The sequence below is a fragment of the Rhinolophus sinicus genome, chromosome 6 (assembly GCF_057876585.1).
Source record: "Rhinolophus sinicus isolate RSI-liver-muscle chromosome 6, RSI-T2T, whole genome shotgun sequence".
Classification (NCBI taxonomy): Eukaryota; Metazoa; Chordata; class Mammalia; order Chiroptera; family Rhinolophidae; genus Rhinolophus; species Rhinolophus sinicus.
The window spans coordinates 53,935,139-53,960,018 of record NC_142506.1 but is presented as its reverse complement, the minus strand read 5'-3'; the positions used below and the strand labels follow the sequence as shown (position 1 = coordinate 53,960,018).

Here is a 24,880-nt window from a genome sequence, read left to right as displayed (position 1 = left end):
CCCTCACCTCTCCTTATTACACTCTGCTTCATTTTGCAATAGCTTAAAGCCACCAGCGCAGGGACCTGCCATGGCACAGTTACGCACCACCTTCTCTGTCATCATAGAACCGAAGATCTTCTTTCCTTCTGCTGACTAACATGACAGACCTCCGCTTAGTGGAGTGATTACTAGTATAAAATTACTTTTTGGCCTTTGAATTTAATTATGCCACGTTTATAGCAATAAAATAAAATCTCAAATCCAGGTGTGCTTTTCATAGAAAGTGTCCAGGGCAATTACCTGCTGATAATGGTGTCCTGTACTTAAGCCTTTTGTCTAGAGATCTTAAAATCTTTTCCACACAAGTAGATAATGATGCTCGTTCTCTAGGGGTGAGGTGAACTGATTGATCTCTTGGCATACTGAGGCGATGGGGAGAAACCCAGGACCCAGGTGTCTCCTTTGTTCCCCCTCCCCTCCCTTTTCAGTTCTTTAAAAAGAATGGCCAACCCTCTGTTGATTTAAATACCTCGTTCTCAAATACTGCTTTCTACTTTTTTAAGAGCATGAATGAAAAGTTTCCATATCACATTTCACAGGGGGGGAAGAGCTGAGGTTCAAGGAGAGAGAACGGTTTGTAGGTAAGTAGGTAAGTGCATTCTTACCAGAGAACGTAGGTGTCTCTCCAGTAGATCTGCCTCCTCGCTAGCACACAGCAGAGTGTAAATGTGGGTTCCAGGAGTTCATAAATGAAAGCCAGTCAGAAGAGTGCTTGGTCCCCAGCAAGCCCTACCTACGTCGTGACTCTTAGGGCCATCTGACTGATCTCCACGGGCAGACCCCTCTGCTCTCTGGAGCGAGCCCTTACTGGTGCTAATGGATGCCCTTCCTTCTCCCCACTCAGCCAAGCCTTCCCAGTCCTTGGGAGCCAGTTGAAGTCCTATTTCTGTCCTCCAGGAAACCTTCACTGGTCCAACCAACCATCAGTCACCTCTCTCTCTTTATAACTCCTGCTGTATTTTCTTAGTTGAGTGCAACACATTCGAATTAAGCATTGCCGCGTACGAAGGTAGGCCTCATTGGGGCTCTAAATCATGCTCTATGTTGTAATATTTTTAAACTGCTGTATGAATGTTTGTCGTGTGTCTAATGAAAGTATTGAGCCTTGAAGGAAATGTTCATCTATGTACAGTGTCGTGTGTCCCCAAGCTGCAGGAACCATCCCATATATACAGCAGGAGCTCAGTAGGCTCTAAGAATAGCGGATGTGGGAGGGCAAAAGAGGCCAAACCCTACACCTTTTGTTGAATCTAATATAATAAATTCTTGTTCCATCACACTGAAGTAATGCCAGGTCTGAAACATAGCCCTAAGTTTTCATTCTTTGGTCCACTACGCCACCCTGCTCTATTCTGTTATATGTGGGAAAGGTCACATATGTATCCAGTTCTTCCCACATGCAGGACATCACGGCAGACACAGACGGGCTGTCTGAATAAAAAGCTCTATAATTCAGTGAGGTGACACAATCAATACACAAGGGGCTGTAAGAAAGGTAAACTGTGAGAAACTCCACGGCTGAGATTCAAATGGCTTTGCAGTTTCAAGGAGGGTGTGGTGCTGTCTAGATGGGGAGCCATGAAAGCTTCCTCTCATTTACTGAACACAGAGATATGGGGACGCCGCCTTCTGTTCCAAGGCTGCCCGAGGGCTGGAGCTTCGGAGGAGAGCTTGGAGTGTAAGAGGAACACCTGGGCTTTTCCCCGTTGTCTGCCCCCCAAATATAAATGCAGAGGTCCGAACTTGGCTCTCTTCTTTAGTGTTCATTAGAGACTTTCCAGTCCAGTCTATTTTTCTTATTTTCCCTAATGCAATGGCCTTCTGGGGGCAGGAGGTGATACTGCGTCTTCTCCCTTCAGGACTGCACTCTCCCGGGTAGCGGAGCTCATTTCCGCTCAGGAGCTCACTCACGGTCACAGCCAGTGTTGGCTCCCACTTTCGTGATCTCCTGATGAAGGGCCGACTGCACGTGAGAGCTCCTGACGCTGCCTGTGTTTGGTTTCTTTCAGGATCTTCTTCCCCGGAAGCCACCCCGTCAGAGGTGTACAGGTCATGAAGGTTGGCAAATTGCAGTTACATCAAGGCATGTTTCCCCAGGCCATGAAGAACTTGAGACTGGTGAGTGCCGCCTCTCATGTCACCCTGCCTGGGACACCTGTCTCTGGCTGTTACCAGGCCCCTTCCTTGTGATTTGTCGCAACTCTACACACACCTGTCTGCAGGTGCGCTGCACACACACGCGTGTATGCACGCACACCTGCCCAGAAATGTTTACAGCCGTCTCTAGAAAAAAAGAACTGATTTGTGATGTTTGCCCCCGTCTGTGGTGTAAATCCGCCTGCCATGGTTGATTTTCAAGTGCCGATGTGAAATCACCCAGCTCACAGAACTCCTGCCAGTGTCATCATCAGCTGTCACTAACAGTGGGCAGGTCCCCCCTCCCCGTGCCTCCCGCCCGCTGCCCACAGGGCACAGTCCGTATTCCCCGCTTGTCAGGCCAGCCCCTGGCGCCTTTGCAGCCTCCGCCCGCTGCAGCCCTCCGGCCCTCACACAGCCGCCTGTATGCACTGGGCCCCTCCTCAGGGCCTGGACCTCCTGACTGCTCACACTACGGTCTTTGCAAAGCTCTTTTCGCTGCCTTAGATGCCCCACCCCCATCCCCATCCCCTGGGCCTGGCAGAACTCCACTGGTCCTTTAAGGCCCAGCTCAAATATTGTTTTCTCCTTGTTCGCCTACCACTCTTTGTCCACTTTGCCACTAGCGCACTTATCACACAGTAAGGGGAATACCTGAAGCCCCCTCCTCCCCCAGCACACTGGGAGGTCTTTGCAGTTATCTTTGTAACCCGCTCAGCAGCGCCATGCAAGGTGCCTAGAACTTAGCAAGTATTCATTGTTGGAGGAAGGAGGACGGAGGAAGGGTGGGGGGTCAATACCGTGCTAGCAGTAAGTGCAGAGAAACTAGATGGGAGAACTGGGTCAGTGTTGAACACATCAATCAAGAGTGCCATTTATTTGTTGCCCTCTCCATGAGTCTCCTCTGCCCCTGGGGCCCAGGGTTCTCTTTCCACCCCGGCAGAGCTCCCTCTCACCCAAACTATGGCCTCCAAAAGGAGAGCTCACGTGCTCCTCTGGTCCGGGCTCTGGCTTTTTATGCAGAGACCTGGTGGATAGGGTTTCATAGAGTGAACCTGACACTTTAATGGGGTCTTCTGGGCCATGATGCCCTTGTCTGCAAAAAACCTACAGTGGAGAGATCTGGGTCCTGTATCAGAATCTCTCAAGGGGTGTCCAGAGGCCAGCTGGTCCCATAACGTGTCCTTACCCGTATTTAGATGAGAAAAATGACAAATGCCTAAGGGATTCTTAAAAATGAGATTCACTAATGCTAGTTTTTGTTGACTGCTAGCCATGTTGCCTTTTCCTGATCTCTAACTGAAATCAGCTGCAGGCAACAGGAAGAACACCAGGGTCCCAGAAGGCAGACGACTCAGTTGTTCTTTTCCCCTTGTCTGACATCTTTACCCAGACTGATGGGAGAACGCCTAGCCTTCTCTTCCAGTCTCAAGTAAAACTTTCCTTTCTCGTTGGGCAAATAGTTGTCAGCAAGTCAAATAAGATAGGCAGAAAGTACTTACTGAGAGTCTCCTGTTGAAAGTCTTGACAGAAAAATAATATGGAGGAAATCTCCCAAGTATATGATGTACCCAACCCAGGGCCATCTGCCAGTGGGTGTTTCAGAAGTGATCAGATTAATCCTTTGTGATTACATGGAACTGGAAAGTATATTACTGCTCATCCATACATGACCTGATCTGGTCCTCATGGCAGATGACAGTCATATGAGGTCATAGGCCAGGCATTTTCATTTCTATTTGAAAATTAAAGAAGCTAAGGGCTTGGAAACATTGAAGAGTTTGTCTAAAGTTAAACCAAGGCCGAGCCAGGTTTAGTTTGTTCCTTTTCATTCAACACGTCTCGATAAAATGCTTTTAGTAATCTGAATAAGACCCAGTGTTATCCTTATAGTTTAGTGGGGGAGACAGATATGCACAAGTCATTAAATCCAGGCTGGAATACAAGGCTCTGTTCTTTCCCTCTAGACTGGCCCAGTTAAATAGATGAGGCTTTCTCGTAAGGCCCAGTGTGCAGAAATCCCTTCAGATCTCCTGAGCTCTTGATGCCAACTCAGGGGAGAATCTGGGAGCAAAATCAAAAGAGATGTGGCTCTCTTCCATTCTTCATGTGAGCCTTTATTATTGTCATTGCACACAGAACCCTTGAAGGAGGCATCTAATACCCTCAGCTGCAAAGACAAGCCTGAAAGAACCCAGACAGACATGTAGATATGCATCATGGGATGACATGGGTGGGGCAGATGGTGCTAGCCCTCACCAGCCCCTCTCATGACACTCTTAGTGCCCTTTTACACGCCTGCTGCTCAGTTCCGTGCTGACTTCCTCACGTCCTTCTTGTCACGTTGTCTCACCTCCGCCAGAAGCTTCCCTTGGCAATCGTCTTAGCATCTTTTGCTTTTGGTACCAAAGATAAGCCTGAACGTGGCCACTGATAGTTGCCAAATGAGAAATCTTGGAGCAGCATCAGAAAGTCTTCCATGAGGACTGACGTGAAGACATGGCCTTACCCCAGACTTCCTGTTTGGCTCTGGAAGAGTCACTGAGTCTCTTGCTGGGTTCTGACGATCAGCCAAAACGCAAATGTGCATCCCTGGCAATGTTACATAGTAGGAAAAACACTCGGGTTTAGAAGCAGTAGATTCAGATTCCATTCCCGCCACTTACGAGTTTTGTGATTTGAGGCAAGTTGAAGATAATTTCCTTATTTTTAAGATGAGGATGATTCCTACCCAATAGAGTTGTTTTGAGAAGTAAGCGAGGTCATATGTGAGAGTATGTTTTGCCAAGTCCTAAGCATTTTGAGACTCTAAAGGGTTATTATTTTATAGGAACTCATGTTCTGACAACTCCCCAACTAACTGGTCCCTTTAACACTGTGTTTGTAGTTTGGGTTTATATGGTACAGTTATGTTATGTAACCACTTCCTAGCAGTTCACATGGGTATATTCTGTTTCCCCAAGGTGAGTGGGAATTCAAGGGAACTTGACTTATGTACCTTTTGTAGCTCCTGGTGCCATCTAACATAGACACACATGTCCCAAATGCAGCAAATTCTGTCAAATCCATACTTGAATGAATGGATTTTTTTAATGAATAGAGGACTTTAAAAGTCCCACCCTGGCCCTGTTTTTTCAGCTGTGCTTGGTTAATGAGCCAGATCGTCTCAGGACCTTTGTTGACCATTTGCTGGCATCCCTGGGGACCCCCCAGGGATGCCAGCACACACTCATCTCTTCATAAATTCATATGACTTATAAGTCTAGAAGCAGATCAGTTTGGTTCTGCAGAAAGCCTTTCTTCCTGAGCTTTCTCAGAGCTCTGGTAACCCAGGAGGGGAGAGGGAAAATATACTCTTTGCCTTTTGAAATTAATATTCTCTTTAGACTGGCACCCCCTAGATATCTTTCTTGTCTTAGAAACTCTGGAAATAATGGGATGAAATAGCTTGAATCAGGATTTCAAAGGCCGAGTGTGGAACAGAAATCCGAAAAACTTCAGGATCAGAAATTTGTTGCAGATTCAATTAGGCCCCAGCCTCCTCCAGGAAAGGAATCCACTTAGCTCCACTGTGATTTGGTTTAGGCTTCCATCTCCACTGGGCTCAGCTGAAATTCTCGTGATTGCTGCCACAGAATTGGCAGCGAGGTTTGTTCGCAGCGCTTCCCACCTGCTTTGTCCTGTCTTTAATCGACTTTCATTTCTTTCCATTTATTTCTTGGAAGAATTTTATTAGCCATTAATTTGACTTCTTGGACCTCAAGGGGAACTGTCCTTATCAGGGCCATCTTGTCAGTGAGCGGGTTTCTCTTCTGTGAACTCCCTCACCCTGGGCCCAACTAGCAGCTTTGTTAGCAGTGCTTTATTAGCTGAAGTCAGGTTGGAAAACGTCAGACTTCTTTCCCTTCAATAACCATTTTTTATTAAGATGTAAATTGCTTACATTACACTGTAATGTTATTTCCCTTCTCATTGCTTTTGTTGAAGCATTTTACACGTTGAGGACCTTTTTATCTTTTCTGGGCCTGAACAGAAAATGCAGGCCACATGCCCCGGACAGCACTCCTCTCATTCCTGCAGTTATTAGCTAATCCAGCACATCCAGGGAAAGCTCAAAGCACAACCACACTCTGGAAATAATGGGATGAACTAGCTTGAATAAGGATTCCAGCCTCTGTCTACTCCAGCCTGCACTCCGATTTCCAGCCCCCCACAAATGGCTGGGGTGGAGCATGCCATTCTGTTGTTCCCGTTTCTTAATCTGTTACAGTGATTCTTAACCTCTTTGGTCATGTTCTTGTTTAGGAATCTGTTGAGAACCACTGACTCACCAAATGAAAATGCTCAAGCACTCAACATTTTGTATTTTCGGTGGGGAAGGGGACTTTGGGGACCACCTGCAGCTTCTCCAAGGACTCTCAAGTGCCCACTGCCTCTGGGTTAAAAAGCTCTCCACTTGGTGTGTGACATCACACCTTAGTATGGGGCAAGTGGGAGGGAGAGAGGGAGGCGGGCAAGAGGGCACGCTGAAGTGAAGTGCCGTAATCGTCCATAACGCCTTCAAAGAGCTGTTTGGCAGTCCCTGGCTCTGATACTTAGGAATGTTCCCCACTGACCCCCAAATAGAGAATATTAGTTTAAAGAGTATGTTTCTGAAGTGAAAAAAGGAGAAGATAATTAAGGGAATGGTCAGTAAAATGAAAATGTAGTGATTAAGTCATATTAAAAGAAATAAGCAGAAATTTACCCACCAATAAGTGTAAGCCCCGCAGTAAGAAGGAGACAAGTGGGATCCTGGACTTACACCTCCACCTGGCAGTAACGAGGTGTCATCCCCCCATTCTCCTGTTGGAGCAATGTCAGAGGAAGGTTTAAATAAAATTCAGAATCTCAACAGGATACTCAGAATGTTCAGGTTTCAGCTGAAAATCCCTGATCGTACCATGAACCAGGAAGATCTCAATTTTCATGAAAAAAAAAAAAAAAAAGACGATACATGCCAAGTCCAAGATAACAGAGATGTTAGAAAAAGGTTTTAAAGCAGCCATCATGAAAATACTTCAATGAACAATTACAAACACCCTCAAAACAAATGAAAAAAATCAAAAGGCTTAGCAAAGAAATGGAAGATACAAAGGAGAAGCAAATAGAAATTTAAGAACTGATAAATACAATTACCAACATAACAGATTGGGGCTTAACAACAGAATGGAGAAGACAGAGGAATGATTAATGAACATGAAGATAGAACAATAGAAGCTACCTAACCTGAAAAACAGAGAAAACAACTTTTAAAAAAAGGCAAAATTGAACAGAGCCTCAGGGGCCTATGAGACCGAGAACAAAAGATATAACATTGGAGTCCCAGAAGGAGAAGAGAGAGGATGGAAGGAAGAATAATGGTGGAGGCATCCAAATTGGAAAGGATTGGAAGTACAATGATTTCTGTTCACAGATAATATAATTTTATATGTTGAAACCCCTAAAGATTCCACACAAAACAAATAAACAAAAAAACCTGTTAAAACTAATAAATCCAGCAAAGGAGCAGGATATAAAATCAACATGCGAAAGTCCGATACATTTCTATATACTGACAGTGAATAATCCAAAAAGCAAATTAAGGAAACAGTTCCATTTACAATAGCATCTAACAAATAAAATACTTAGGAATTAACTTAACCAAGGAGATGAAAGACTTATACACTGAAAACTATAAAACATTGATGAAAAATTAAAGAAGACATAAATAGAATAACATCCAGGTTCATGATTAGAAGGCTTAATATTGTTAAGCTGTTAATACTACCCAAAGCAGCCTACAGATTGAGTACAATCTCTATCAAAATCCCAAGGATTTTATTTCAGAAATAGAAAAATCCATCCTAAAATTTGTATGAAACCTCCAAGGATTCCAATAGCCAAAACAATCTTGAAAAAGAAGAAAAAAGTTGGAAGACTCACAATTCTTGATTTCAAAATTTACTACACAGTTACAGTAATCCAAACAGTATGGTAGTAGCATAAAGAAGGCCAGATAGACCAATGGAATCAAACAGAGAGCCCAGAAATAAATCTCACACAGATGATGAAATGCTTTTTGACAAGGGTACCAAGGCCATTCAGTGGGGAAATGACAGTCTCTTCAACAAATGGCATTGGGAAAACTGGATATCCAAATGCAAAGGAATGAAGATGGACTTTACCTAACATCATATTTAAAAAGTAACTCAAGATAGATCAAAGACCTAAATATGAGCTAAAACTATAAAATTTGAAGAAGAAAACTTAGAGCAGAAGCTTCATGGCATTGGATTTGGCAATTTATTGGCTATGTCACCAAGGCACAGGCAACAAGAACAAAAAATAGACAAGGTGGACTTCATTAAAATAAAAACTTTTGTGCATCAATGGACCTATCAACAATAAAAAGCCAACCCACAGAATGGGACAAAATATTTGCAGATCATGTATCTGATAAGGGATTAATATCCAGAATATATAGAGAACCCCTAAAACTCAACAACAAAAGCAACCAAATTCAAAAGTGGGCAAAGGACTTGAATAGACATTTCTCTGAAAAAGATATACAAGTGTCCAAAAAGCACATGAAAACATGCTTAACAGCACTAATCATGGAGGAAATGCAAATCAAAACAGCAATAAGATGGCATTTCTCATCTGTTAGAATGGCTATTATTCAAAAAAAAGGGTGTGGGGAGAGATAGAGACGAAAAACAGAAAACAGCAAGTGTTAGTGTGGATGTGGACAAACTGGAAACCTGTACGTTATCAGTAGAAATGCAAAACTGTACAGCTACTATGGAAAATAGTATGATAGTTCCTCAAAAAAAGTAAAGAAAAGAAAAAAAACAGAATTACCATTTGATGAAGCAATTCCACTTCTGCTCAAATCCCTGCTTTCAATACACAAAAGTATTGAAAGCAGGGAGTTGAGCAGGTATTTGTACACCAGTGTTCACAGCACTATTTACCATTGCCAAAAGGTAGAAACAATTCAAATGTCCATGGATGGATGAGTAGATAAACAAAGTGTGGGAGATATATCTGTATGTCTATATTTATATCTCTCTATCTCTATATATCTATTATATATAATCTATATATAACATATATAGGAATATTATTCAGCCTTAAAAAGAAAAATGCTTATACATGCTACAACATGGATGAACATATGCGAAGTGAAATAAGCCAGACATAAAAGGACAAATATTGTATGACTCCACTTATATGAGGTATCTAGAAAAGTTGAAAATGTAGAGACAGAAAGTAGAATGGTGGTTATCGGGTCTGGCGGGACAGGGGTAAGAGGAGTTATTGTTCAGTAGCTGCAGCTTCAGTGTGAGACGATGCAGAAGTTCTGGAAATGGATGGTGGTGATGGCAGCACAACAACACGAATGTACTTCATGTGACTGAACTGTACACTTAAAAATGATTAAAATGGCAAGTTTCATGATCTTATGTCTATTTTATTACAATAAAACATTTTCATAAAAGAAATAATAGTAGAAAACTTCCAGAATTTGGCAAAAGACATAAACTACAAATTCAAATACATTGAGTGAAACCTAAACAGGAAAAATCCAAAGAATCCACACTGAGATGCATCGTAGTCAAACTTCTGAAAACTAAAGACAAGGAGAATACCTTAAAAGTGGGGGTGGGGGGAAGTTTCCTTGCCTATAGGGAAAAACAGAATTAAATTACAATGATTTTTCTCATTAGAAACCATGGAGGCCAGACAAAAATGACACATTTTTCAAGGACTACAAGAAAAAAACTGTTAACCCAAAAACCTATATTCAGCAAAAATATACTTCAGTACTGAAGGGGAAGTCAGGACATCTCAGATGAAAGTAAACTAAGCGAACTTGTCACAGCAGACCTCTTCTAAAAGGATGGCTAAAAGAATTCTCTAAACAGAAAGGAAATCATTTTAAAAAAAAAAGAAAAAAAGGAATCTTGGACCATCAGGAAGGAAGAAAGAACATGGTAAACAAAAATATGGGCAAGTAAAATACTTTCTTCGCTTCTTGAGTTTTCTAGATTATGTTTGACAATTGAAGCAAAACTTATAACACTCTCTGACGTGGCTCTAAACCTATAGAGTAGAAATATTTAGGACAATTATATTCCAAATAGGGGAGGGTAAAAGACGTAAAGGGAAGTAAGGTTTGTTGAACTGGTAAAATGACACCACCACCAGAGTGTGATAAGTTATGTATAAATAATGTAACACCTAGAGCAACCACTAAAAGTTCTACAAAGGGCTGCACTCAAAAACACTATAGGATGAAATTCTTAAAAAAAAAAAAAATTTAAGTAACCCACAGGAAATGCAAGAAAAATAAAATAAAAACAAAAACAAAAAAATAGAGAACAAAAATACAATAGCAAACTTAAACCCTAATATATTAATAACTACATTAATTATATAATTGGTCTATATACAAAAGTAAATTGTCTAGTCAATTAAATGAAAGAGATTAATACAATAGATTTTTTTAAATGACCCAACTATATGCCAACTACAAGAAAGCTACTTAAAATAGAATGATGTAGGCAGGTTGGAAGTAAAAGGATGAAAAAAGGTGTATCCTGAAAACACAATCGAAAGCTGGAGTGGTTATACTAATATCAGATAAAGTAGACCTAAGAGCAAAGAACATTTTACTAGAGACAGAAAGGGACATTTTATAATGAAAAAAAGGTCAATCTACCAGGAAGACATAGCAATCTTAAATATGTATGCACCGAACAGCCCAGTTTCCAAATTTGGGAAACAAAAACTGATAGAACTGAAAGGAGAACTAGACAGTAGACTTGTGGGTACAACTGTAGCTGGGGCATCACCACCCCTCTGGCAGCAACTGACAGAACAACTAGACAGAAAATCAACAAGGATACAGAAGAATGTAACAACCCCATCAACCAACAGAATCTAATTGACATTTATAAAACACTCCATCCAAGAATACCAGAATACATGTTCAAGTACCCACAGAACATACCCCAAAATAAGCCACATTCTGGGCCGTAAAGCAAGACTCAATAAATGTAAAAGGATTCAGGTTATGCAACGTAAATTTTCTGACCACAGTGGAATTAAATTACAAATCAATAACAATATTTTGAAACAAAACCAAATGGACACCTCCCAGCTCTGTGTCTGGGACTTGGTTTGGCCCTAGAACTTATCGAGTCCAATCTCATTATTCAGTGGAGGAAGCTGAGGCTCAGGGAGGAGACATACCTTCTTCAGGGCCTCTTAGGTGCTCAGTAAATATGCATTGGATTGATTAGTTAAACATAGCAACACAACAGCCACGCTTTCACGAGAGTAGCTGCTACCACAGGAAGAAGACACATACCTGAGCTCACTGCATCTGTAACCCCTTCAGAAGTCCCCTGGGCTGCTCCGGGCCCTCCCACCTCTGGACACCCCAGCACCTTACATCTCCCATTGTCACATACTGTCCGGCGGTGCCAGAGCTCTTCCCCGGACAAGGCCGAGTCTTACGTGTTATAGCTGCTTAGACAATATTTCGTGAATGAGTGGAGAGTTTTCTTGAAGGACATTTTGCCTTTCAGGACGACAGGTTCTTCCAGCAGATCCTTCTCTGAGAATTATTTATTCAAGGTGTAGAGCAGAACGGGGTCAGCAGGGGTGCTGCATTCAGAGGTTGCCATCAAAGGCTGTGGAATCTTCTGTAACCCACTGGGAAGGGCTTGTTGCGGCTCTGGGGCTGCTTAACATGTAGGCTTCTTACAGTTCCTTTTTTGGACCCCCTGCCCCCCTCCCCAACCCCCCCTCCACTCCCCTTTCATCCTGAGATAGGCAGAACGAGGAAGCTTGTTTGCTTTTTCCCTCCTGCGATCTGATTCCAGAGGGTCTCACCAGGCACACATTTCTTTTCCTTCTGACTTTATATCCATATTTAAATCATGCTTGGGGAAGTCATTTATTGGATCGCCTCAGGCTCATGGTAGAGTATATGAGATCCTTGATAAGCTTAATATATTTGTATTAAAAATTAATAAGAGAGCTATATTGTTTGCAACTTTAAATCACGATTTGATTTAATTCATTTTATTTAATATACAAGCACAATTCTAAAATTTAAAAAAAAAAAAAGAAAAAAGATGTGATGAGATTGAAATCAGTTCTGGGACCCTGTCTTGATTCCTGAGTGAACCATGCCTTTCATGCGGCAGACAAGCTGTATTGCCATTTCTCGTGTGACATTTAGCGTCAGTGCACGGGTGCAGCCACCCCCTCAGAGGCGTCAAATGAGTCCTCTGTGGAAGATTATGTGCAGGCTCCTTTTAAATGCTACCATTAAAAAAATAAAATTTAATGGAAAGAGATAAGCTTTTCCCAGCACACGCCGGCTCCGATTTTATATTTCCTTAATCTGTTTTATATACTGCTGCAGGAAATTAAACCAAAATTGTCCTCTCTGACGTGTGCACATGCGGCCGTTGGGAGGGGCTGAGAGAAGGGAGACAGAGCTCGGGAACAGTTGCTCCGGTTTGTCAGAAATTTATTGTAAATCCCTTTATTGGGGCGGGGTGTGTGGGGGCACCTTCCTCATCTTCCCGCTGGAGTGAAGAGCTGTGGCCGCCATGGAAAGACAGCCTGGGCCCAGGATCACATACGTCTCTCTTCTTACATCACTGAGAACAGTGGCCCCCGTGACGTCCAGGCCGTGTCCAGGACAAGGACGCAGCGTCCTCCACCACCCGCTCTGAGTTTCAGCTGACTGTCTCGTCACTGTGACCTGTCACTCACTCTCACCCATAAGACAATCATGGATGGATTCGGCACGTTACTGAATCCTACATCTTTTTCCCTCCTTCTCTCCTTTTCTCTTTGACCCTGGACATCACTCCGAGAAAATGACAATGTTTACTTGTCAGTCATACCTGCACTTACTTTTACCTTCCAGATAAATGATGTGGATTTCTTTTTTCACTCTCTCGCTCTCTTCAAATAGGTCCTCTGCCTCCCGCTGTGCTCACCTCCGCCCTGCTTCTGGCCAGCCATACGGATAAGATCTTCTAGTCTTAGTATCTCAGATCCTACACACACACACACACACACACACACACACACACACACACACACACACACACACCAGACAAGACAGTACAGAGTGCCACCAGCCCCTTCTTACCTAGGAAGACCCCGTGCCCCTCAGGGTATCTCAGGAGGCCTCCAGTCCCTCCCCTGGGCCGCTGCAGGCTGTTCGCAGGTGGAGGCTGCACAGGGCCGACTCGGAACGAGTGGACTCTGGGTTGAGTGCTGAGACCTGGGTGCTTACCCTGGGCCAGCCAGCCTCTCAGGCCACACATGAGGCCATTGGACCAGAGGGCCTCACCATGGCCCTTCCATAGGAAGCAGGCTGGCAGGTGTGGAAGCGAGGCCGGGGAGGCCAGGCAGCCCCCTTCCTGGCAGTGGCTCTGCAGGACAGGAAGCCTCCTGCTGACGCTCAGGCACCTGTCCTGTGGGAGGACGGGCAGGCCTGTCCCTTTAATGACAAGGAGACTGTGCATCAGGCACAAGTAACTGTGACTCGAGTAAGATGGGAAGTGGGGAGAGAGTGAAACAGGACAGGAAGGAAGATGGGAACCTAGAATATGTTTGCAAACATGCAGACCAGCCAAAAATCTCTTTGTCGTGTAGTCCTGAGTCAAATCACTGAGAAGCACAGATCATTCCCCAGGTGAGGAACCTGGAGAAATATAACAGGAGGGCAGAAAGAAGCTAGTTGGAGAGTTCTCCTGAGAAACGAGGCCAGACCCTCATCCAACACAGAGCATCTGTGAGGGGCAGGGCAGGCCTGGCTGCCTGTGGGGGCGCAGCGTGGGCAGCCACTGCTCTTTCTGCAAAGAGCTCCTCAGGCCGTGCTTCTGGCCTGCCATCTTCCTTGGCCACGTCACAAGTACATCTGGCCCTCTGTTGAGGAGAAGGGCAAGGAACATTTAAGACAGCTTTCAAGTAAGAGAATTCCCTGACGGACCAGAAGTATCTCTCTGACCTCTCTTTATAGTCGTGCTCCCGTGCGGGCAGGTCTCTGCCCCCAGACATCAGATGTCCAGATCCATGGAGGATCCAGGCCAGTGCCCCAGGGGAGAGAGCAGGGGAGAATAAAACATGGGACATTTGTTCCCCAAATGGCCTCAGACATGTGGTTTTCATCTTCAGCCCAAAGGGATCTCACAGAGCTTGGCTGCCTGCAAGGTGTGGGCCGCTCCTAACTCCTCCCCACTCCCGACGCCCCCACCCCGGGGTTTGCTTGCAGATACTGTGTACCCACAGGGCAGGCCCACTCCAGAAGGAACACGTCCCCACCACCCAGAATCGCAGACCCAGCCCCACTCTGGGTTTTCCCGCTGGGATGTCAGGGTGATGGGCGTGACTCAGTGCAGGGTTCCAGCCAGAAGCCGTGAACATGTTAGGGGCCAGCGCCTGACATGGTGTCTCTTTCTTTCCTTCTCTTTTTTCTTTCTCTCTCAGAGCTAAATCTAGACCCCATCTGCCTGCCTGTTTCCCTGTATTCTAGCCTAAAGGGAACATTTTCAAACGGGCAAAAATGAAGACAGGAACCCAGGCTGAAAGCACCCATAGATGAACACCTCGCTTCTCGGGGCCCCAGGTTTCTCCTGTGGAGAATGAAGGGGGCACAACCACCAAGGCGCTTCTCAGCTCAAAAGTCTCTGTGACTCGAGAAATGTCCAGACCCAGCAACCCCACCTGTAGGAATTTGTCTTCCGCAAATGTTCCGCAAACGCAAGAAAATCCTCTGCTGGAAGATCACATCACATCAACAAAACATTGGGAGGGAATCTGAGTTTCCGAGAGTAGCTTAGTGAACGATGGTCTATAGATGTGATGGAATTATTTGTACACAACCATCCAAATGGTAATCGTGGGCTATAAATCACCATTGACTACTAACTAGCTGTTGGGATTTGTTGAGAGCTCACTGTATCAGCTGTTCTCTGCCCTGAGGGCGCATTGGAATCTGCTGAGCTCAAGCCTCACCCCCAGAGAGCAGGTGTCGGGGGATCATGTGTGGGGTCTGGGCACTGGTGTCTCTTTTGAAGCTCCCTGGTTGATACAACCACAGAGCTGCACACCAGGTACTGTTCAGGGGCTTACTAGCCACCAGAGGGGTGTCTTTACTCATCTCCTGAAGGCACGTCTGCATCGAATACAGGGGGTCTGGTGCCCCTCCCTTCCCCCAGCCCCCCAGGAGCAGTGCAGGATGATACTGTTTGTCTCTATTAATTGCAAACATTTTTGAGAGTATCCTGGTTATTTATTACTGTATAACAAACCATCCCAAAGCTTACCTAGCAGAGTATAACCCCCACCATTTTATCATGCTCACAGATTTTTGGGGTCAGGAATTCCAACAGGTCACAGTAGGAATGGCTTTCATCGTTCCCATGCTATCTGGGGCTGCAGCTGGGCGCACTGGAATCTGGCTGGTGGCTGGAAGCATCTGGAGGCTTCTTTACGCACATTTCTGGTGTCTAGGCTCGGCCAACTTCAAAGACGGGCTCAGCTAGGATGTCAACCACAGAACTTACACGTGGCCTGTCCACGTGGTCTGGGCTTCCTCGCAGCATGAACCAGGCAGAGGCTGCTGGCCTGTTGAACCTGACCTTGGAAGTCAATAGCATGACGTCCATTGCACACTATGATCAAACTGGTCAGAAGCCCACCCACGTTTCAGAAACACGTTGCAGGTAGAATTGACAAGATTTAGTGATGGACTGAACATGGAGAATGAAGGCAGGGATTGTCAAAATACCGGTGCTATACCATCATATGACATAGAAAGGATATAAAAAAGTATATGTACATCATAATCACAGTAGATGAGAATTGAATGCAGCATGCAAACATGAAAATTTACTTTAAGGTGGTAGGAGCATGGTATTTCATCCTTAATATCACTTGATTATTTTAGTAATGCTTCTTAAACCTCTGTAACCGCCCACCAAACCTATGCACTAACAATCCCTGAAGATAGTTGTTGGACAGCAGGCCCAGCACGACTCGCATCTCGAGTCTGCTTTCCAAGCCCCACATTAAAAAACATCACCTTGTCACTTCACATTCTGGCTTGGAGAACCACAGGGCTGCCTCACTATAGACCTTTGGGGTTTTCCAGGTCCTGCTGTCACGGGAAAGGTAAAGAGTGGGCAGGGCCTATGCTGGGCTCTCATCTGTCTTCTTTCTTTCCCCTTTAGGCTTTTGACATTATGAGAGTGACACACGGCAGAGAGCACAGCCTCATCGAGGATTTGATCCTACTCTTAGAAGAATGCGACGCCAACATACGAGCAGCCTAACTGAGCCGAGTCAGGTGGAAAGACGGCTCATGCCTCGACTGAATGCCTTACCGAGATCACACCCTCAGTACTTAGTTTGCTGTGTGACCCTCCCCTGTTAGAAATGCTGTTCTGTGTTTAATGTAGGTTTGCCAACCACAAGAATCATTAGTTGTAGAGAAGCACGATTATAACAAATATTAAAAAGTTTGGTTGAAAATGCCATCCAGTAATTGTTTTCTTTGCTTACTCATTGGTAATCTTAATGTTTAAGATCTCCACATTACAGGTAGAAAATTCTATTAAAAGCACCGCAAAGTAAGTATTAATGTTCTCATTGGATATATGTAGGATAAATGGATAAAATCAATGTTTTCACATTTGTTTCCAAGCAAAAACTAAATGTCCATTTTGGCAAGAAGCAGAATTTTCAGATGCCGTCTTTATTATTTGTGTTAAATGATATCTATGTCCGTTATTCACTCCCAAATACGTCTTCAACACGAGAAGGTTTATCCTGAATCCTAGGAATAAGTTATTTTAGGGGTTATTAGAAAAGGAGAGGAAATCTAAATGGAAAAGAAAAAAAAAATGTTTTTTCAAATGTCTCATGGCTTGTCGTGTAACTCTCTCATTCTGAGCATTTCATAAGCCTTTGTGTATGTCGTGCTTTTTTGCCTTGACTTTTTTTCTAATTTCCTACATCTTGTGGTTTGACCGTGTGATATGCATAGCACGAAGCTCTATTACCCTGCAGAAAGCAGGGTTCTAGCATTCCAGCTCAAATCAGGCTTGCTTTCTTTCCTTTTTCCTCTCTATTATTCCAAATTCTATGGCCTGCTTTTCTGTCTTTCTGCTTTACAAATACTGAAAACCTTTCCTTTCCCTCCGCAAAAAAAAAAAAAAAAAAAAAAAAAAGGTAAATTATTTTCTGGGTCAGTAATCCCATGAGCAGTTTCGTCCCTCCCTCCTGCTCAGATGACACTGGTCGTCACTGGAGCCCTTTGATTCCTGCAGCTGACAGGTTCTTAGAGAGCCTCTTGTCACCTGCAACTCATGTACCCTCTGTCCTGTTCAGGAGACCCCCATCCTCACAGAGGGTGGCAGGTGCCCTGGCCACGTGGGTGCCCTGCAGCAGCCGGCATTGTCAAAATGACACATGGACATCTGGTAGAGCAGAAGGAACCAGCCTCTTTGTGCAGCTGAGAAAGCTGACGACTGGAAATGGGGGTCCACTTGTATAGTAACACGTGGTGACCACTCTGATCACTGAAACAAGCATGACATCCCGCAGGCTGGTGAGTTTTTCATGAAAAGCCACGAGCTTGCTTCCGCTCCAGCCAGCGTCTCTCAAGCATCCAGTATACCTCCAAGGCTCACAGTATTTCAGATAACCGCAGTAGCACAGCAAGGTAGGCGTTCTAGAGCCCGTTTTATAAGTAAGGAAACGGAGGCCTGGAGTGAGGTGCTCTGGGGGTCTTCCTCATTTACTAAGTGACCTTAAGAAAGTGGCTTAACCTCGGTCTTTCTGAGAGACCAGTTCTACCCAGTTCAGCAAATATATATTGAGTGGTAACTGTGTTTTTAGGAAAAAAGGAATCAAAGACTGAATAAGACATGCTCCTCGTCCTCAAAATACACACTATCTAGTATAGTATTTGTATCAGTGAGGTTTTACTGCATAGCAAAAAACAACCCCAAACTAACATGAATGAATTCCATTCGTGATTTGCTACGTCAGCAATTTGGGCTGGAGATTTCTTCTGGTTTGGCCCAGTCTCCATATATCTATCCCTGCCCTTGCAAATCCCGTTGCGAGGGCATGGAAATGTGCAGAGGAAGAAAACGTGGCCATCTATGCAATTACCATAGCAACTCTTAAGCTATCGTGTTGTTAGGGAACATTGAGTGAATTTGATGAAATGCATAGACCTTGGCTTGGCTGATCTCAGCTGGGCTCACTCATGGTCTGCTGGTGGGTCAGCTGGGCACACAACGGTGCCTGGGCCATGGAGCTCATTGGGTAGGCCAGCCTTGTTCCCATGGCAGCGGGGCTCCAGAAACAGGAAGTAGACAAGCCCCTGTGTGCAAGCCTTTCTCAAAGCTGTTTGTGTCACATTTGCCAATATCCTGTGGGCCAAAGCCAATCGCAAGGCCAGCCCAGAAGAAGGGTGGATAAAGCCTCCTCCCAGTTGGAGGGGCTACAGAGTCCCATTGCAAGGACATGGATACGTGCAGAGAAAGATACTATGGCCATCTCTGCAATTCCCATAGCAGCCCGTAAGCTCTTTTGGTGTTAGGGAACATTGAGTGAATTTGGTGAAAGCCATAGACCTTTTTTAGAAGAACATATACATATGAACGATTTGCTTTTAGAATCAAGGATTCTTGAACTCCCTATGTCCCACCAGTGGACTCCCCGGGGTCCTTCATCTAATGAAAACTAGACTTGCAACCTTTCAGAAATACTGGTAAGAATTGTATTGGCTCCTCATTTTAAATTCAGTAGGAAAAGAGAAGTCATAACAGAAGGTGGAGGAAGTCTTACATGCCAAATGAGCAGAGTTCACTGATAGAAACCTGCGTTGGCCAATTTTCTGAATGAAATTTATCAGTCCCTGATGATCCTGGATTAAGAAATTTGCTGTCAAGCCTCCTAGAGAAAGCATGATGGGCTTTTAAATCCCTCTCAGCCGGGTTCCCGTTTTCTGAGGAAAGGGCCCGTAGGAGGAAAAGGGCCCTGCATGCATCAACTTTTAATAGAAAGCAAACATTTAAGCAATGGTAAATATTTACCGAACAACTTTACAGCAGAATAATTTTGGAGAAGAGTGAAGGGGATGGAGAACATAATTTAAAATTCATGTCACCAGTGGCTGACGATTTATGGCTACCCCAGCCTCCATGACTGCTATTTCATTAATCCACAGTCATTGTAGCGGCAGGCTTTTTTCACATCAGTAACTTGACGCCATTAGTTGCTCCTCTGGGATGAGAACACATTTAAACTGAAAATGAACACGCTGGGCATAATTTATAGCCATGCCATATGAATGCTAAGAGTGCAGGGGAGAGAGGCTGCTTGGGAAGCCTGCTCACTATGGGAGCTTAGGACAGGTTTCCTCCAGCCCAGCAAGAGTTCTGGGCTGACAGAGAGGGTGGCCGTACCCTGCTGAAGCCAGCCAGACGGCCACAAACCACAGAGGTCCCTCCGTCCAGCTCGCTGCAGGGATGAAAGAGAAATTCCATACGTGGGAGGCCTCCCCTGAGTTATTTTCTGGCCCGGTCAGGAAGTGACGTTATACTCACTGAGAGTAGCCCACTGGAATTCCTCAAGGAGAGTCTGGGCATTATCTATGGCGTGTCCGAACATCCAATGACAAGCAATCACTGGCGGAAGCTTCTGGAAAACTCTGGAGCCCTCCTTTGCCTGAGGTCTGTCAGAGATCAAACAGGTTGAGACCACCACCCCAAACTGGGCTGCTCCCTAAACCTTTGTCAAGTGCATAAGCATCTGGATGCTGTTGACGCACAGCCAACATATTCGAAACCAATATTCAAAACCAACATCAAAATCCAGTTCTCTGCCTTTCACATTTAGCTCAGCACCGCCATCATCTTTCCACTTTTCAGCGCAGAAACTGTCACTGCCTCACCTTTTTCCCTTTATCAACGGAATGAGCTCTGTCTGTTCCTCCTCTGAAGTGCTTTTTAAAATTTCAGCCGTTTGTATTCGTCATCCATTCCTCAGCCACTGCAAAGACCTCCTCACTGCCCTTGCCTGCTGTCCCTCCCTTCCCCATCCTCTGTCACGGATGCCAGTCATGTCCCCCAAATACCTATTTCCTCATTTCCTCTTTTAACTCCTCGCTCAAAAATTTACAGCGCCGCCCCGCCCCCCTCCCGCCCCTCCATTGCCACTGGAAGTTCAATCTTCAGACCAGCACTGCTGCTCTCAAACCACTGAATCTTGTACTTAAGCAACCCCCGCACCAGCCTGCCAGGCCAGAGGACCAGGCAGCCATCTGCTGCTTTGTCACTTCTTCTTATCAGGTCCTTGTTTGGTTCACACTGACTAAATTCCCTTTCTGCCCCACCTAGCTAAATCTTACCCGTTCTCAAAGGTCTAGCTCAAGGCTCTTTCTTCTTTTGCCGTTCTTTAAAAAAAAACCCAAATATGTTATAGTCTATAACCATAATTTTTCTTTTTGGTGTTCCAGTTGTATCAGCTTTGGCTGTCGGGATCTTTTTCAAGTTGGATCCTACGTCTTATGTGTTCTTACCATTTTGGAAATATTTTTTTTTTGCTTTGGGGCACCTTATACTTTCCCACTCTAGACCCAGAACTAGGTATTCTCCATGGAGCCCTGGTTTCTCTTAATCAGGAATGGTATTTAGAAACCCCAATCTTGTCATAATGTTTGCTTCTTGCTACTAGGGTGTCACTGCTTTCTAGGTCTTTTGAAAATCATGAGTTCATACTGATACCACCAATTAAAATGCAGCATCCCCGTTGTTTTCATCTCCCTCCCGCCATATCTGTACTTCCCTCATCCACACAAAATAGTTTCCAAATTACTACTACAACCACTACCAACAGCAAACCTAAGTAAAATTTAAGATTCTTTTCTAGAGGATTTTGTTCTTAGGCAAAAACAACAACAACAAAAAGCTTGTATTGTCAGAATACTATGTTTAAAAATTATTTGAATTATTTTCTGTGTGATTATGTAATCAATTTGACATCCAATGAGGTCTATTTGTTTCTATTTTTACTCAAATGTAGGTTTATTTGCCCCATTATTGATTTATGCTAATATACAAATATCAATATAAATTTTGCTATTACAAATAATGTCATAATGAAGAATCTTGTGTACATTTTTTGTATGTTGATGGAGATGTATGTCCAAGGTATTTCTGTGGAAGTGGTATTGCTGCGTCAATGCAATTACATAAATGCATATGTAATTTTATTAGGTATCATCAGAGTTACCTTGAGAAGGATTGTTTATGCCTATTTCCCTGCCGCCTTGCACATAGAGTGGGTTGTTCAGCTTCTGAATTTTTTGCTAAGTTAATAGAAGAGAAACAGTATCTCAATGTAGTTTAAATTTCCATTTTTCTTACTAGGGAAGTTGGATGTCTTTAAATACCTAAAAAACGTTTGTCTATTTTATTGTGTGCTAACTTACTTGTCATTTTTCTATCAGGTTTTTTTTTTTTTCAGGTCTTTTTTTCCTTTATCTTTAGTTTTCTCTATATTAGGGAGATTTTCCCTTTGTAGTATTTAGTGTTCTCAGTTTGCCATTTGTTTTTTGACTTTGCTTTAATTTGTTGGCCTAAGTACCCTAGGATAGAGTTTTCAAAACATTTTCTAAGAACTCTATTCCATGAGAAACCAGGGCCTGGTTGTCAAGTTAAGCACTGCCAACCTTCCTCATGTGGTTCTTGATTCTTAACAGTTTATGAGTTGAGTTCACATTTAAAAATTCATTCTTGTACAACCATTCTGTGGTCCTCTCGTCTTTAGCCAGCACCTCGTCTGGTCAGGTTTCTTTACCTGGTGCGATGAATTTATTCTTGAACTGTCTGGAGCCTTAGTGTTCTTGCCTTTTTGGATTGCTTCAATCATCCATTAAACTAGATATACAATTACTAAGATGCATTTCAGAGAATCTCCTGGGTTCAGATATGGTCCTTCTTCGCCCCCTCGGATGACAGCAATTCAATATGGGGATCAATCAGTTCATCCACCTCAGAATCTGTTTCTTCTCAGGTTGTGTCAGAGGCATGAAGAGCCCAAGGCATGAGCTTCCCATAATAATGGAGCCATTGTTGGATTCCCTGCAGGAATCATTCCTCCCTTACAAACAAAATCATTTAAACCAGAAGATCTGGAGGTCACAGGGATAGTAAACAAAAATTCGGGCAAATTCATTATTAACTGGAAATGTATAATAAAGACTATAGTCTTCCAAATTGTGCTTCACATGAATACTTCCTTAGAAAGCTACTGGATGATGTTACTTCTCTAATTTTATCTTCTTTCTCCTATTTTCTATGTTTTATATTTTTGCTTTACTTTATGAAAGATTTCCTCCATTTTACCTCTCAAAATTTAATAGAACTTTTTCACTTCCACTAGCATCATTTTCAATATTCAAGATCTCTTGATTTATCTTTCAATGTTCTTTCTAAATTGCATCCTATCTTTGTTTTGTGGATTCAGTATCCTGTCTCTCTAAGGATGCTAAGATAGTGGTGAGAAGGTTTACTTTTTTCCTTCTGTGCGTAATTTGTTTCTACCAAATTACCCATTTTGGTTTGTATTTGTCTCTTTTATACTGTATTTTCCCTCATATATCTGGTGACTATTGGCTAACTGCTCATAATTTAGAGTAGGTTTATAAAAACTGGAGACTTTATGGCTTCTGATTATGGAATGCTGAGTTTTGTAATTCAACTCTCCCATCAAAAAAAAAAAAAAAAATGGAAACACTGGGACGAAAAAATAACTTTTAAAACACCGAAGGGTTTAAAAGACACCAGGGAACTCCAGGCTAGTTTTTGGATGAAAACCTCTAACAGAGAGTTTAGTGAACTACTAGGTATCAGAACCAAAGCTTCTTGTTCACCAAAGACATTTGTCAGTGCCACATACTTGAACTTCAGAGGCTTTATGGGGAAAAAGGGACAGAAGTCAAGGCTCATGAAATCCCTAAGGTGCTAAGACTTAAAAGAGATTCTGTCCCATTGAACTGGGACAAAAGGCTAAACACTTATTGTAAGGGGAAATAGGCTCAGGGATGTCTTGGTGCTGAAAAGAGCAACAGATGAAAAATGAAAGGAAAGAAGGCAAAAAGAAGACCCTATAACACGAGTGACTAAAGAGCAGACCTTATGTGAGTTTTCAATTCAAGCAGGCCAAGTGCGAGTTGACCAAGGAGTCGTAAAGTTGTGAACTGACTTTAGGTGTTTCTCAGCTGGTAATACCCCCAAATCTCTGGCAGAAATAAATGAAATACCTCAATGGAAAAGAAGTCATTTTTCTAGGTCAATGAATGGCCATCAGGAATTCAAGAACAAAAGCAACATGAGCGTGTAGTAGGAAAATATAATAACAGCAACAACAAACTTACTCAAAGTCTAATACTGAAAATATTATATATATATATATATATATATATATATATATATATATATATAATTAAAACAGTTAAGATTACTATTTAAATTAGTAAATTATAGTTTTTTAAAGCTAGTTAAGGAAGTATAAAAGTGAAATAATATATTTGAAAAAGAATCATATAGATTCTAGAGATGAAACCTGCAATAATTGACATGAAAACTAAAGAACTCAAAATACAAAGCAAGCACAAAATAGAGCAGATCAACAACAAGAATAAAAGAAGATATAAATATCAGGAATAAAAAGGGCACATGACTCCAGATGCTTCAATATTAAAGAACTGATAAAAGAGTATGAACAACTTTTATGCCAGAATTTTTGAAAAGATAGGTAGAATGAACAAATTTCTAGAAAAATATAATTTACCAATGTTGACTTAAGAAGAACATTTTTAAAAATCGTATAACCAACAACGCAAAACCACAGTTTGTGTGTACTCTTTAATATTCTTTCCACAAAGAAAATGACATGCTGAGTTGGTTTCACCTAGTGCATTCCATCAAAACATTTAAGGAAGATAAAATTTAACCCTTCACAATTTTTTCTAAGGAAGAGAATAGTGAGGAATACTTTCTTCCTCCCTTACTCTTTTACTTGTTTCACCTAAATACCCCAATCTAACAGTACAGAACAGGAAAGTGTAGACCCATTTCACTCAAGAACATAGGGTAAGCGTCCTAAACAAACGTTAGCAAACCGAAGTTCACAATACATCATATATTACTAAGCCAAAATTGGCAACATATTAAAGGGGATAATACATCTGGTAACCCACAACATTAGCACATTAAACAGATATCATGAACATCTTAGTATGTGCAGTAAAAGCATTTGAAAAAAATGAACATCTTTTCATGATTAAATAAAAGTTCAGCAGAAGAAGAGGAGAAGGAAACTTCTTCAAAGGTGAAGAATATCTACAAAACCCTACAGCAAGCTTCGTACTTAATAAAAAATGTTGAAAGTTTACCCGTACCACTTGGTAAGTCCTGGAGATCTAAAGCACAGTATAGTGAATATAGACAACAATATTGTGTTATAATCATCAAACTTGCTAAGAGATTAGATCTATTTTTTATTATTTAAGTATAGTTGTTATATAATATTATATTAGTTTCAGGTGTATACCTTTCGACAT

General features: G+C 42.8%; 1 protein-coding gene across 2 annotated transcripts in view; it reads left to right on the top strand.

Moving 5' to 3' along the window:
- SMYD3 (SET and MYND domain containing 3) overlaps nt 1–16,773 on the top strand; it is a 555,557-nt gene extending 538,784 nt beyond the window's left edge. For both annotated transcript variants that reach the window (XM_019730893.3, XM_074316893.2), the window contains 2 exons: nt 2,052–2,160; nt 16,470–16,773. In XM_019730893.3, coding sequence (XP_019586452.1) covers nt 2,052–2,160; nt 16,470–16,571 — 211 coding nt within the window. In that variant the 3' untranslated portion in view covers nt 16,572–16,773. The remainder of the gene's footprint in view (nt 1–2,051; nt 2,161–16,469) is intronic.
- Nucleotides 16,774–24,880: the final 8,107 nt, after the last annotated feature.